This window comes from Durio zibethinus, chromosome 22 (assembly GCF_047325235.1).
Source record: "Durio zibethinus cultivar Kanyao isolate XHJ-2024 chromosome 22, ASM4732523v1, whole genome shotgun sequence".
Taxonomy (NCBI): Eukaryota; Viridiplantae; Streptophyta; class Magnoliopsida; order Malvales; family Malvaceae; genus Durio; species Durio zibethinus.
The window spans coordinates 21,939,930-21,954,918 of record NC_143183.1 but is presented as its reverse complement, the minus strand read 5'-3'; the positions used below and the strand labels follow the sequence as shown (position 1 = coordinate 21,954,918).

The 14,989-nt window shown below is 37.0% G+C and overlaps 3 protein-coding genes across 16 annotated transcripts in view; 2 read left to right on the top strand and 1 right to left on the bottom strand.

Annotated features, from left to right (window-relative positions):
* Positions 1 to 8,141, top strand: part of LOC149512714 (uncharacterized) — a 33,479-nt gene extending 25,338 nt beyond the window's left edge. For 10 of the 14 annotated variants that reach the window (XM_089751346.1, XM_089751340.1, XM_089751345.1 and 7 more), the window contains 2 exons: positions 475 to 4,798; positions 5,899 to 8,141. The gene's annotated coding sequence lies outside the window, so the exon portion shown is untranslated. The remainder of the gene's footprint in view (positions 1 to 474; positions 4,799 to 5,898) is intronic. The other 4 variants (XM_089751341.1, XM_089751335.1, XM_089751347.1 and 1 more) reach the window with 4 other exon arrangements.
* Positions 8,142 to 10,045: 1,904 nt separating this feature from the next.
* ASHR2 (ASH1-related protein 2) lies at positions 10,046 to 12,086 on the top strand. The gene is made up of 2 exons (XM_022904953.2): positions 10,046 to 10,185; positions 10,725 to 12,086. The coding sequence occupies exon 2, from the start codon at positions 10,741 to 10,743 to the stop codon at positions 11,926 to 11,928; it is 1,188 nt and encodes a 395-aa protein (XP_022760688.1). The 5' UTR covers positions 10,046 to 10,185; positions 10,725 to 10,740; the 3' UTR covers positions 11,929 to 12,086.
* A 582-nt stretch (positions 12,087 to 12,668) lies between these two features.
* Positions 12,669 to 14,584, bottom strand: LOC111306922 (Glycosyl hydrolase superfamily protein). Its single transcript, XM_022904954.2, has 2 exons — positions 14,338 to 14,584; positions 12,669 to 13,791 (listed from the first exon to the last, which is right to left on the bottom strand). Exons 1-2 carry the CDS (start codon positions 14,420 to 14,422, stop codon positions 12,770 to 12,772), a joined length of 1,107 nt encoding a protein of 368 aa, XP_022760689.1. The 5' UTR covers positions 14,423 to 14,584; the 3' UTR covers positions 12,669 to 12,769.
* Positions 14,585 to 14,989: the final 405 nt, after the last annotated feature.

The following is a 14,989-nucleotide window of genomic DNA, read 5'->3' as shown; positions in this document are numbered from 1 at the left end:
ATATTTAAAAAATAATATTTTATATTTAATTAATTTTAGATTTACAAATTTAAATATATATAAATTAAAATGAATTTAAATATAAAAATAATATTTTAATATCAAATTCAAATATTAAATTTATAAAATTGAATTAAATTTGAAATGAGTAAAAATTTACCTCCATCCAATCTATTAGCATCCGTAAAACTGTTTTCTAAACAAGGGAAATGAACAATGATACATCTCTCCCTCCCTCCCAATGCCGCTCCTTACTGCGAAAAGAAAAACACTAAAACAAGTGATACCAAAACAAATTAAATAAAATAACCCCAGCAATCTCAGTACAACATCAACTTTATTTTGGGGGCACTCATAGGGATTATCATTACTTTATTTGTTTTTTTACCTAAAGTTTCTTTATCATTATCCACTCAATTTCTAGTATTTTCTTTCCCTTGTCTTTATTTCTGACCTAATTAGCTGCTGTTGCAGACCAAAGGCAAAGCTTGTGTGGCCCATTTTCAGCTAAGCTTGTCTGAAAACTTTACTCCAATCGCAATCTGAAAATAAAATTACTTGTAAATTTGATCATTTAAAATATAATACAATATAAATATAATATAAATAAAAAATATTAAATATTACACGATGAGACTCATTTTTAGAGTCTCAACGTCTGGTGTGATCTTATTATTTATATGTATTTTGTATTAGATTTATATAATGTTTGATGTGATTCGATAGATTTATGTGCATTTTATGAGATTTACTTAATATTTGATGTTATTTGATAAATTTGTGTGTTTTATGTTAGACTTAATAAGGATATCAAGTTTTAATTGAAGAAATTTGTAACGTTTTAATTTCATATCAAAATAATATGAAGTTTTATTATGATATATATAAAGATTTAAACTTAAATTAATAAAATATTTTTTGTGAGATAAAATTATAAGATTTTTAAATTAAAATGAATAATATTTTACGGGTCGAGTGAAAGATCAAACACCACCGAAGTTGCAAATTCTAGCAGCATAAGATTCTTAATTTTCTTGATCACGTTTCAATATCTACTAACTTCAAATATATATAAAAGAAAAAAAGATGAAAATTTTGAATACATCGTTATGCGGGCCAGTATCATTAATGTCCATATTCTTAACATTTTACATCTTTTGGTTACCAAGTGACCATTTTGTACAGTGACAGGGAGAGGGGAACCCAGGAATTGGATGTCCTGGATAGTTCTGAGACTGCAGCAGTAGATCAGGTGGAGAGGCAGCTGCCAGCTACATAATCGGTGGAATTCGATGGGGTGCTGGTGCATCAGTTAATAGCACGGTGTCTTTCACTACTTGAGCCAACTGAGCACCACTGGAGCAACTCCATTTACAGCACCATTAAAAGCAGCAATAATGAATGTATCTGCTTCAATGCGCATAGCTTCTGTGTTAATACGCAGTGGGGATAGGGATATTCCTTCATTATGTCCGCTGTCAGCATCTTTTTTGTCACGTGCTAGCTTTCCATACAAATTAACAATAGATAAGGATTTCTGCAAAGGGAATGCACTAGTATTGAATGCACTTTTTTATATCCTTTTCTCATTGCAAAACATGAATTCTACTTTGGCAGATTCTTGCAATATATGTTATATGTTACTCTGAAACCTGCGTAAATGAGAAGCATGCAGCAGAATTTATACCCATTAAAGAGGATAAGATTTGAGTCTTTGATGCTAATTTTGCTGTCTTTTGATTTGATGGGAGAAAATTCTGTTTATTTTGAGTTGCTAAAAGCTTCCACACTATGGAAAATGTAAGATAAAAGCAGCATCCATAAGATGAACAATTTGCCTCGGGTGGCTGCCGAGATTCGGCACCCTGGTCCATTCCAGTGCATCAGTTTACTCTGGCTAATTGCTGATGTAAAACACCTGACGAAATATTGTCAAATTCCCCAATTTGTTGTAATTAACAGAAAGACTTGTCGTTTAAGCAGACTCGCATGATTTCATCTTTCTATATCTATATAAAGCCATGCCATCTTCACCATGTGTATCAGGCAGGTGGACAGGCCCCCAAAGAAAAAAAAAAAGAGCTGGTTGTAGCCTTTTTTGGCTTCTCATTGCAACTATGAGTAAACGTAGCAATACTGGTGGCAAGAATGAGGTGAGAGGCAACATTGTTGGAGAGGGTATCAGGGGATTTACACGAGGAGTTCTCGACTGGTGCACTGATAGAGATCCTGGAGACCGAGATAAGGAAAAGTGCCCGCCGTGCCCGCCGTGCCCGCCTTGCCCTGTTGAACGCTCGCCGCCACCTGCACCAAATCCCGGTTCTGGCCGTCACCCTCCACCCCCATAGGCACAGCCCTATCCACATGTATACAATTATTGCTATCCTCCTCCTCCTCCTCCTCCTCCTCCTCCTCCACCACCACCACCACCACCACCACCACCACCATCATGATCATGTCTACCTATACCATATCCTTATAATTATTGCCGCCCTGGGCAATACTGATAACCAAAAGATTCGGATGTTAAAGATTCGGACCGTAAATAAGACCAACCACAGTAATGGCACAATTAAAGTTAGTAACTTTGGTAGTACATGGACATCAGCTTAGTATCTGAAAATCAAAGTATTGAAACCAGAGGTCAAGGATTGATCTCCGCTTATGTAAGAAAATAATATATATCAATGGCTTTTAGTAAGAGGTGATGGTTTGAACTTCCAATAAATTTGTTTTACAATATTATCAAGTCCAACATCCAACTGGTTCGAGTTACTTTTGAGATATTATTTGGACAATCTCAGTAGTAAAACGATTATCTGTCCAACAACGAAGTAGAAACAAAGAAAAGTTCAATTGATTAATCCCTTACTAATCTTTGACAGAAGAGAAACAAAAACACAAACATGCCACTGCTAAAGAATTTTCCCCTAACTAATCTTTGAAACTTTATATCGCTGAAGTACCAAAAGAATTAAATGCAAATTCTTTTTGAAAAGAAAAATAAATCGGTTTCCAATTGAACTTTCAAATCTAGGCCAAGCCAGATTTTATCTAATCATTAATGAAAGATTTTTTACACCATCAAGGCTTCAAGCAGAAGATCAAAGAAATGTAGTAGGGAATTTAGCAAATGGTAGCCCTTAATTTACTGACAAAGTTAGATGATGATGAATGATGATGTAGTCAGGATTCCGGAATAATTACTCTACACCGTTTGTAAGTTCCTGATAAGTGATATGGAATATATAGCTTTGATTTCAATCACAAACTTTATTCCTCTTCCTCTATTTATTTAATTGTGAAGAACGTTAAGTTCCTCTTTACAAGTGTGAAGGTCGTGGACAAGCCTCCAAAAGCAAAGAGAAAGAAGAAACAACGAGGCCATGAAGAGGAATCAAGTCAGGGATCATGTGAGTGACTCTGTAGAATATGGATTTGATAAGCTTCACCGGGCAGCTGATCGTTACATGGTCTATCCTTTGGCTGTCGTCGAAGGTGCTATCCAGGGAGTTGCTCGAGGGGTTCACAACATGGTCACACATAAACATCATCATTTAGACCAAGCCACAACCGACCCTGGCAGGTGCAAGTGCAGGAGAAAGCCTCCTGGCTCTGCATATGGACAGCCTGTTGGACCATATCTGTGTTACGGTTGTCCTCCCACTCCCACTCCCACCCCTCCTCCATCTCTACCGCCACCCACACCTCCACCACCAGCACAATTTCAGTACCATCCGGCATTTCCAATTCCTTGCCGTCCTCCTTGTTAGTCTAAGAGCAACTTTGCAGTCAAGTATAAGAACAATAAGACAGAAGAAAATCCTACATCATCACCTTTGTCGATTGAGTACTCTCACTCAACATCTTATTATCTGTATCAACTTGAACTACAAATTTTATAGGAAATAATTTAATCTTATAAATTGTTGTTGTACTTTATTGTAGCTTTACCAATCAACACATTGCATGAATTACTACTAGTCAGAAGCTTCTCTTCTTGCAATTGTCATCGCATTTTATTTTAGTTTATTTGATAAAAATAAAATTGAAAACTGATTATGTTAATAAGTTGAATATATATATATATATATATATGAGATATCCTTTCCTCTTTGGAAAATGGTACAGTACCTGTACTACAGTGTTTTCTGACCCAGAGGCCACAGTTTGACCCCTAGTGTTGGATATCACTTCTCCCACTGCAAGTCATTCTTTAGAAAAGACAAGTCCATGGCAGCCCATATCTGTGAAGCAAAGGCAGCAAAACTTGCCGCAATCAGGTAGTGAAAGATCAGATTGGAACCATGAACCTGCACCTCAACATGACGCAACAAGATAGCGAGAAAGTGTTGCGTGGTTCGCATTAGTAGCAACAATTAATATTTGATAATGTTCCCCGATTGTCATGACGTGGCTGTAGTTTAGTGGTAAGAATTCCACGTTGTGGCCGTGGAGACCTGGGCTGGAATCCCAGTTACTGTCTTTTTTCAATTGCGCCAGAAAACTCAAGCTCATTCAACTTCTAGCGATGTTGATAGGACCGGCTACCCCATATTAAGCCCAGTCAATGGAGGCTAGGCCTACTCTTGTCAAAATCCAACCCATAAATTAACGAGTAGCAACGGTAAAGAGTAAAGAAAAAAAGCCCTAGGTGCTTTAAACCCCTCTAACCAAAGTGTCATCGATTGCTGCTTTCCCTGCAACTGAACTGAAGCTCTTTCAATCATCTTCCCCTTTTTATTTGGTTTCTTGAAGCTAAACAAATCTCCTGGCTGGTGTCTGCTCAAACACTCAGGTGACTAATTCTCTACATTATTGATTTTTCTTGAATATCCGGTTATCTTCTTTCAGTTTGTTTCTTTTGCACTGTATGATTTTATCTATGGGACTGAAATTGGAACCTGTTTCTTTTCATTTATACTATGATTTTAGTATAATCTTTTGAAGTTTTAAAATTATAACTTCACTTTCATACCCGTTCTTTTCAAAATAAAATCTGATCGTTGCTTTTCTAAATTTGGTGAGGTCCAGGATTCTTTGCATATATGTTTCTGGGTGCAGCTTTTACCATTATTTTGTTGGATTAGTAACTTAATATGGTATAAAGAAGTATTTTTTATCACCAACTAAGAGTAAATGGAGGTTGGTCTGAAGGAGAAAAGGGAAAAAGGCTATCTTTTTGACATGATTAATCAATTTTGTCTTGCATTATCTCCAGGATATACAGAGAAATTTGACATTAGTGAAAAAGAATTGAATTTACCGTTTTTGAGCTCTTGTTATATTTTCGGCATTGTGGATTGTAAAGTTTGTTGAATATTTTGTATATGTACAGAGTGGGAGGTAAAAGGATGTTGTATATATTATTTTTTACTATTTATATAAATTTATATTTATGTTTATATATATAATTTTATATTTATATTTAAAAAATAATATTTTATATTTAATTAATTTTAGATTTACAAATTTAAATATATATAAATTAAAATGAATTTAAATATAAAAATAATATTTTAATATCAAATTCAAATATTAAATTTATAAAATTGAATTAAATTTGAAATGAGTAAAAATTTACCTCCATCCAATCTATTAGCATCCGTAAAACTGTTTTCTAAACAAGGGAAATGAACAATGATACATCTCTCCCTCCCTCCCAATGCCGCTCCTTACTGCGAAAAGAAAAACACTAAAACAAGTGATACCAAAACAAATTAAATAAAATAACCCCAGCAATCTCAGTACAACATCAACTTTATTTTGGGGGCACTCATAGGGATTATCATTACTTTATTTGTTTTTTTACCTAAAGTTTCTTTATCATTATCCACTCAATTTCTAGTATTTTCTTTCCCTTGTCTTTATTTCTGACCTAATTAGCTGCTGTTGCAGACCAAAGGCAAAGCTTGTGTGGCCCATTTTCAGCTAAGCTTGTCTGAAAACTTTACTCCAATCGCAATCTGAAAATAAAATTACTTGTAAATTTGATCATTTAAAATATAATACAATATAAATATAATATAAATAAAAAATATTAAATATTACACGATGAGACTCATTTTTAGAGTCTCAACGTCTGGTGTGATCTTATTATTTATATGTATTTTGTATTAGATTTATATAATGTTTGATGTGATTCGATAGATTTATGTGCATTTTATGAGATTTACTTAATATTTGATGTTATTTGATAAATTTGTGTGTTTTATGTTAGACTTAATAAGGATATCAAGTTTTAATTGAAGAAATTTGTAACGTTTTAATTTCATATCAAAATAATATGAAGTTTTATTATGATATATATAAAGATTTAAACTTAAATTAATAAAATATTTTTTGTGAGATAAAATTATAAGATTTTTAAATTAAAATGAATAATATTTTACGGGTCGAGTGAAAGATCAAACACCACCGAAGTTGCAAATTCTAGCAGCATAAGATTCTTAATTTTCTTGATCACGTTTCAATATCTACTAACTTCAAATATATATAAAAGAAAAAAAGATGAAAATTTTGAATACATCGTTATGCGGGCCAGTATCATTAATGTCCATATTCTTAACATTTTACATCTTTTGGTTACCAAGTGACCATTTTGTACAGTGACAGGGAGAGGGGAACCCAGGAATTGGATGTCCTGGATAGTTCTGAGACTGCAGCAGTAGATCAGGTGGAGAGGCAGCTGCCAGCTACATAATCGGTGGAATTCGATGGGGTGCTGGTGCATCAGTTAATAGCACGGTGTCTTTCACTACTTGAGCCAACTGAGCACCACTGGAGCAACTCCATTTACAGCACCATTAAAAGCAGCAATAATGAATGTATCTGCTTCAATGCGCATAGCTTCTGTGTTAATACGCAGTGGGGATAGGGATATTCCTTCATTATGTCCGCTGTCAGCATCTTTTTTGTCACGTGCTAGCTTTCCATACAAATTAACAATAGATAAGGATTTCTGCAAAGGGAATGCACTAGTATTGAATGCACTTTTTTATATCCTTTTCTCATTGCAAAACATGAATTCTACTTTGGCAGATTCTTGCAATATATGTTATATGTTACTCTGAAACCTGCGTAAATGAGAAGCATGCAGCAGAATTTATACCCATTAAAGAGGATAAGATTTGAGTCTTTGATGCTAATTTTGCTGTCTTTTGATTTGATGGGAGAAAATTCTGTTTATTTTGAGTTGCTAAAAGCTTCCACACTATGGAAAATGTAAGATAAAAGCAGCATCCATAAGATGAACAATTTGCCTCGGGTGGCTGCCGAGATTCGGCACCCTGGTCCATTCCAGTGCATCAGTTTACTCTGGCTAATTGCTGATGTAAAACACCTGACGAAATATTGTCAAATTCCCCAATTTGTTGTAATTAACAGAAAGACTTGTCGTTTAAGCAGACTCGCATGATTTCATCTTTCTATATCTATATAAAGCCATGCCATCTTCACCATGTGTATCAGGCAGGTGGACAGGCCCCCAAAGAAAAAAAAAAAGAGCTGGTTGTAGCCTTTTTTGGCTTCTCATTGCAACTATGAGTAAACGTAGCAATACTGGTGGCAAGAATGAGGTGAGAGGCAACATTGTTGGAGAGGGTATCAGGGGATTTACACGAGGAGTTCTCGACTGGTGCACTGATAGAGATCCTGGAGACCGAGATAAGGAAAAGTGCCCGCCGTGCCCGCCGTGCCCGCCTTGCCCTGTTGAACGCTCGCCGCCACCTGCACCAAATCCCGGTTATTGTCCACCTGGCCGTCACCCTCCACCCCCATAGGCACAGCCCTATCCACATGTATACAATTATTGCTATCCTCCTCCTCCTCCTCCCCCTCCACCACCACCACCACCATCATGATCATGTCTAACTAAACCATATCCTTATAATTATTGCCGCCCTGGGCAATACTGATAACCGATGTTAAAGATTCGGACCGTAAATAAGACCAACCACAGTAGTGGCACAATTAAAGTTAGTAACTTCGGTAGTACATGGACATCAGCTTAGTATCTGAAAATCAAAGTATTGAAACCAGAGGTCAAGGATTGATCTCTGCTTATGTAATAAAATAATATATGTCCATGGCTTTTAGTAAGAGGTGATGGTTTGAACTTCCAATAAATTTTTTTTACAATATTATCAAGTCCAACATCCAACTGGTTCGAGTTACTTTTGAGATATTATTTGGGCAATGTCAGTAGTAAAACGATTATCTGTCCAATAACGAAGTACAAACAAAGAAAAGTTCAATTGATTAATCCCTTACTAATCTTTGACAGAAGAGAAACAAAAACACTAAACATGCCACTGCTAAAGAATTTTCCCCTAACTAATCTTTGAAACTTTATATCGCTGAAGTACCAAAAGAATTAAATACAAATTCTTTTTGAAAAGAAAAATAAATTGGTTTCCAATTGAACTTTCAAATCTAGGCCAAGCCAGATTTTATCTAATCATTAATGAAAGATTTTTTACACCATCAAGGCTTCAAGCAGAAGATCAAAGAAATGTGGTAGGGAATTTAGCAAATGGTAGCCCTTAATTTACTGACAATGTTAGATGATGATGAATGATGATGTAGTCAGGATTCCGGAATAATTACTCTACACCGTTTGTAAGTTCCTGATAAGTGATATGGAATATATAGCTTTGATTTCAAGCACAAACTTTATTCCTCTTCCTCTATTTATTTAATTGTGAAGAACGTTAAGTTCTTCTTTACAAGTGTGAAGGTCGTGGACAAGCCTCCAAAAGCAAAGAGAAAGAAGAAACAACGAGGCCATGAAGAGGAATCAAGTCAGGGATCATGTGAGTGACTCTGTAGAATATGGATTTGATAAGCTTCACCGGGCAGCTGATCGTTACATGGTCTATCCTTTGGCTGTCGTCGAAGGTGCTATCCAGGAGTTGCTCGAGGGGTTCACAACATGGTCACACATAAACATCATCATTTAGACCAAGCCACAACCGACCCTGGCAGGTGCAAGTGCAGGAGAAAGCCTCCTGGCTCTGCATATGGACAGCCTGTTGGACCATATCTGTGTTACGGTTGTCCTCCCACTCCCACTCCCACTCCTCCTCCATCTCTACCGCCACCTACACCTCCACCACCAGCACAATTTCAGTACCATCCGGCATTTCCAATTCCTTGCCGTCCTCCTTATTAGTCTAAGAGCAACTTTGCAGTCAAGTATAAGAACAATAAGACAGAAGAAAATCCTACATCATCACCTTTGTCGATTGAGTACTCTCACTCAACATCTTATTATCTGTATCAACTTGAACTACAAATTTTATAGGAAATAATTTAATCTTATAAATTGTTGTTGTACTTTATTGTAGCTTTACCAATCAACACATTGCATGAATTACTACTAGTCAGAAGCTTCTCTTCTTGCAATTGTCATCACATTTTATTTTAGTTTATTTGATAAAAATAAAATTGAAAACTGATTATGTTAATAAGTTGAATATATATATATATATATATATATATATGAGATATCCTTTCCTTTTTGGAAAATGGTACAGTACCTGTACTACAGTGTTTTCTGATCCAGAGGCTACAGTTTGACCCCTAGTGTTGGATATCACTTCTCCCACTGCAAGTCATTCTTTAGAAAAGACAAGTCCATGGCAGCCCATATCTGTGAAGCAAAGGCAGCAAAACTTGCAGCAATCAGGTAGTGAAAGATCAGATTGGAACCATGAACCTGCACCTCAACATGACACAACAAGATAAAGAGAGAGTGTTGCGTGGTTCGCATTAGTAACAAGAATTAATAGTTGATAATGTTCCCCGATTGTCATGACGTGGCTGTAGTTTAGTGGTAAGAATTCCACGTTGTGGCCGTCGAGACCTGGGCTGGAATCCCAGCGGCCACAGTTACTGCCTTTTTACAATTGCGCCGGAAAACTCAAGTTCATTCAACTGCCATATTAAGCCCAGTCAATGAAGGCTAGGCCTACTCTTTGTCAAAATCCAACCCATAAATTAATGAGTAGCAACGGTAAAGAGTAAAGAAAAAAAGCCCTAGGTGCTTTAAAGCCTCTAACCAAAGTGTCATTGATTGCTGCTTTCCCCGCAACTGAACTGAAGCTCTTTCAATCATCTTCCCCTTTTTATTTGGTTTCTTGAAGCTAAACAAATCTCCTGGCTGGTGTCTGCTCAAACACTCAGGTGACTAATTCTCTACATTATTGATTTTTCTTGAATATCTGGTTATCTTCTTTCAGTTTGTTTCTTTTGCACTGTATGATTTTATCTATGGGACTGAAATTGGAACCTGTTTCTTTTCATTTATACTATGATTTTAGTATAATCTTTTGAAGTTTTAAAATTATAACTTCACTTTCATACCCATTCTTTTCAAAATAAAATCTGATCGTTGCTTTTCTAAATTTGGTGAGTCCAGGATTCTTTGCATATATGTTTCTGGGTGCAGCTTTTACCATTATTTTGTTGGATTAATAACTTAATATGATATAAAGAAGTATTTTTTATCACCAACTAAGAGTAAATGGAGGTTGGTCTGAAGGAGAAAAGGGAAAAAGGCTATCGTTTTGACATGATTAATCAATTTTGTCTTGCATTATCTCCAGGATATACAGAGGAATTTGACATTAGTGAAAAAGAATTGAATTTACCGTTTTTGAGCTCTTGTTATATTTTCAGCATTGTGGATTGTAAAGTTTGTTGAATATTTTGTATATGTACAGAGTGGGAAGTAAAAGGATGTTGTCAGATGGTTCAGAATCCTTATTAAGGTTAGCGGAGATGGAAGGAAGGGGAAGGGCTCTTGTGGCCTCGCAACCTTTGAGGGCAGGACAAATTGTTCTCAAGGATTCTCCCATCCTTGTCTACTCTTCTCTTCCTCTGATTAAACCTGGATCTTCTGCCTCTGCCTCCTATTGTGACAATTGCTTTAGAACGCTCTTGCCATCAGCAAATGTAATGCCGTGTCCATCGTGTTCTCATCATCATCTCTTTTGCAGTCCTAATTGCCTAACCATGGCAACAGCTGCTTCTCATTCTCCTTGGGTTTGCCAGGCTCTCAGTCGCCTTTGTGACTCCCCTCTTATTTCTCAACCTCTTGAACGCCAAGTACAAGCCCGTTTCCTTATTGCTGCCTATAATCTTGTGCTTATTTCCCCCTCCTGTTTCCAGGTTTTGCTTTCTCTTCAAGGCCAGGGTTCTCCTTCTGATGCTTCTGCTGTCCAATTCTTGCATTTTATTGTTTCATCCCTCTGCCCTCCTCCTTCATTATCTCTCTCCATCGAACTCACCGCAGCTCTGTTGGCCAAAGATAAGCTCAACGCCTTTGGCTTGATGGAACCCATCTCTCTACAACAAGATGGTCGGAGGTCTGTTCGTGCTTACGGCATCTATCCCAAGGCGTCTTTCTTCAACCATGATTGTCTTCCTAATGCCTGCAGATTTGATTACCTTGATGCGGCTCCTGACCAGAATACTGACATCATTGTTAGGATGATTCATGATGTACCCCAAGGTAGGGAGATTTGCTTGAGTTATTTCCCTGTCAATCTTAACTTCTCCACCAGACAGAAGAGATTGGCTGAGGACTATGGTTTTAACTGTGATTGTGACCGATGCAAGGTGGAGGCCAATTGGTCGGATAATGAAGCCGATTTTATTGATGATAATGGGAATGTGGAGGCGGAGGAGGAGGAGGAGTTCATGGATGAGGACAGCGATGAACAAATGATAGCCTCTGACTCAGAACATGGGGTTGAAGCAGGCAACACTAATTTTCCTCATGCCTATTTCTTTTTTAGATACATGTGTAGTCGTGAAAACTGTTGGGGCACACTTGCCCCGTTGCCCCCATCTGATGGTGCTCCTTCTAAAGTATTGGAATGTAATGTCTGTGGCAACCTCAAGAATGATGAATATGTTCGTTGACTTGGGACAATGTACTTTTTCCATGGAAGACTGCTTTAAGTGCAACAATGTCAACTTTCCCCCATAGGAGACTCTGATCTGTTTATGTTTATATGTGCTTGTTTTCACCAGGGCTTCACATTTTTGTTCTCTTAATCTCTAATTGTCATTATTCAATATCTGCTTGCATTGTTTCATTACTGGACTAGTTATAACCATCCTAAAGAAATGTCTAACGAGCAAGTTAGATGTGCACGCAACCCTTCTTCACCTGCCGGGGAAGCAGATTTTACCAACAAAGGTATTGGTGGTGGTCAAATCAGTGATGGCCAATCTCAAACTGACACAGAAGCTCAAACCGTTAAGGGGAGGCAAACAACACCAGCCAAAAAACTGGTTTTGGGCTCAAATCACAATTGGCTAATCGGTCAAGTTCAAATCCACCATGCATGCATGCAAGGGAACAATAGCGATGTCAATAATCTCTGCCTAAATAAATAAATAAGCATCCTTAGATGTTGGGGTGGGGTGTTGTTCATTATGCTCGAAGTCGTTTTGGGTGTAGTTTATTGTGTTTGTAGCCATGTATGGTTTGCTACATGTAAGTATCAAAGCCTATATTTACGTTTACAACTCTTTTGAGTGTTAAGGTAATTCACATACTTTTCACGCGTTAAAATGTAAATTTTGTTTACTTTTAAAGTTCTTTGAACATAGGAAGGTCATATTAAACACGCTTAAGGTTGCATTGATCCCAGATATACCAAGAAATTACTTGATTGCTGGCAGATTTCTCACTTATTTAAGACGAAAATACATTGGGAGAAATAGAATAAAATCCAAATTCTCATGATTTTCAGCCTTACATGTCACTTTTAAGAGAAATAGTTGCATTATATTCGGCTGAAACATCCCAGATTCTTCCTGCACCAAAATTGAGGGGATATTTTGCCTGTTTGTTTGGGTAGAACAACCCAAAATGTTTCTCTAGCTCAGGTTCCTTCCGGTTCTCATCAAACAAGGCAAACAGATAAGTCTCTATAGCTGTTCCAGGCCTCTTTGGGGTTCCTCCTTGGACATGCTTGATCAAATTTGTGAGGTAAGTGCGTGCATTATCAACCGTTGTCCCGAACCCTCCTGCTGATGGCCATCCACTTTCTGAGACAACAACCTGCAGGCCCCCTTGCCCAGCTCTCTCAAGAGCTGAATATAATGAATCCAACATTGCATCAAAAAGGTTTTGGTATCCACGTCCTTGATCCCATACAACAGGTGAAGGGGAAGTAAATATAGCATAGGGAAGAGAGATGTCCCTTGGATTGCCTGAATAACTGAAGTAAGTGTAAATATTGGCAAGTAAAGGTGTCCTGGCCCATGCTAAGTGGCCAATGATCGGGTCCAAATACGACCTAACATCCCCACGAAAGGCACCTGCTGATGGAGGGTAGGAGTTTCCAATCAAGGTCATGTCAATTGCAGTTGAGACCCTGACTTGGTCCTGCAAACCAGCTGATCGAACTGCATTGAATACATTCACCAAGGCAGGCAAAACAAATTGAGCAAACCAAGCAGTGCCACCGTTAACAGGACTAACTTCATTTCCAACCGCAATATACCGGAACCTGACACTTGGCCAGTAGGTTAGTACATTTCTTTGCACCCAGGACTGTGCATTAGAAGGGTTAGCAAGGCTTTGAAGATCAGAATTTGGGACACCTAGCATTACTTCGATGTTTGAGCCTCTCAGAGCTTGCAGAGCTGCTTGGTTTGGATCATAAAGTCTCATTCGCCTGATGTTTTGTGATTTGTACAGCTGGATGACTTCCCATGCATTTGGAAGATTGTTGCCTAGCATTCCATAACAAACACCAACAGGCTCCGCACCTGCATTTCAGAACTCTTATTAATTAAAGCTCGATTGGAATTTCGGAAAGATAACATAAAATTCAAAACCATGAAAGCAATAAACCCGAAGGCTGCTGCTAGGAATAACAAAATTTTCTTTTCTTGCTATTAACATGAATAATCTAACTAAAAAATTGTAGGAGTTTCCAGGCAAGCATGCCATTGGATCATTTTCTTTTTTTTTTTTAGTTAAGACTGTCAGAAATTAAACTTAATCATTGAAAAGAGTCTAACACTCTACCACATGTATTTTAAAACTCTATTTCCATTTAATGAATAAGAAAAAGCTAATGCAAGGAATAAGGATACGCAGAAACTGTAATTACACCATTACTTCGTCCATTAATCCAACCAAAATGGAAATTAACAACAGATTCTTGGAATATTATATAGAACCTAGCTTCACTGTTTTGAAACTTTGTACTTGCATCCGAAGCAAATGATCAGGACAATGGTAAGGACCTAACTAATGCAGAAAGACTCAAATAGGGCAGACAGACAGACAGACGGGAGATAGAAAGAAACCTGTTTGATCCAAGTTTGCTGCGAAGATCCCTAGAAGGACTATTGCAGCCATGAAGGAACTATTACTTGAAGAGAAGGTAGCCATTGAGAATAGATCAAGTCGCTTGGACTGTATGTTTCTGACCTTCCCATACAATTCAGCTCTTTATATACAAATTGCGTGGATATTTACCTAGATGTATAATATGCCATATGAAATAAAGAATTAATTTCAGGGCGGTTTTCCTTAACTTATTCAATTCATGATAATCTTCCTATATGATGTCCTTTTCATTTCTTTTGATCTTTCTCTTTCTTTTTTTCTTTTCAAAATTGTAGGTATACATGAATTATCTCTTTTTTAGGTTTTTGAGACTCTTTTTTCGACTTTTCCAAACCTTACAGACTGTAAAGAATGAGCTAAAACAATCAAATGCAAGCACATTCCTAAACCATGCGTTGAAAATGGTTGTGTGGAAATATGTCTTGAATTAGGTTCACTTTTAAGTTACAGAGAAATTACATTAAATGTCCAAAATCTCAACGTCATATAGGGACATTCAAACATGTCTTCGTAGTAGAAAAATAATATACTATTAGTATATAGATATACTGTCAGTGAATTGAATGATTTTATCTTATTAATGAAGTGAATCAGATTATGTCATTTTAT

What these genes read in the sequence shown, in the direction of transcription:
- LOC111306922 (XM_022904954.2), bottom strand. Translation starts at nt 14,422, where the DNA reads ATGGCTACCTTCTCTTCAAGTAATAGTTCCTTCATGGCTGCAATAGTC. An exon ending in AGCAAACTTGGATCAAACAG is followed by an intron (nt 13,792 to 14,337) that starts GTTTCTTTCTAT and finishes TCTGAAATGCAG; the next exon opens with GTGCGGAGCCTGTTGGTGTT.
- ASHR2 (XM_022904953.2), top strand. Translation starts at nt 10,741, where the DNA reads ATGTTGTCAGATGGTTCAGAATCCTTATTAAGGTTAGCGGAGATGGAA.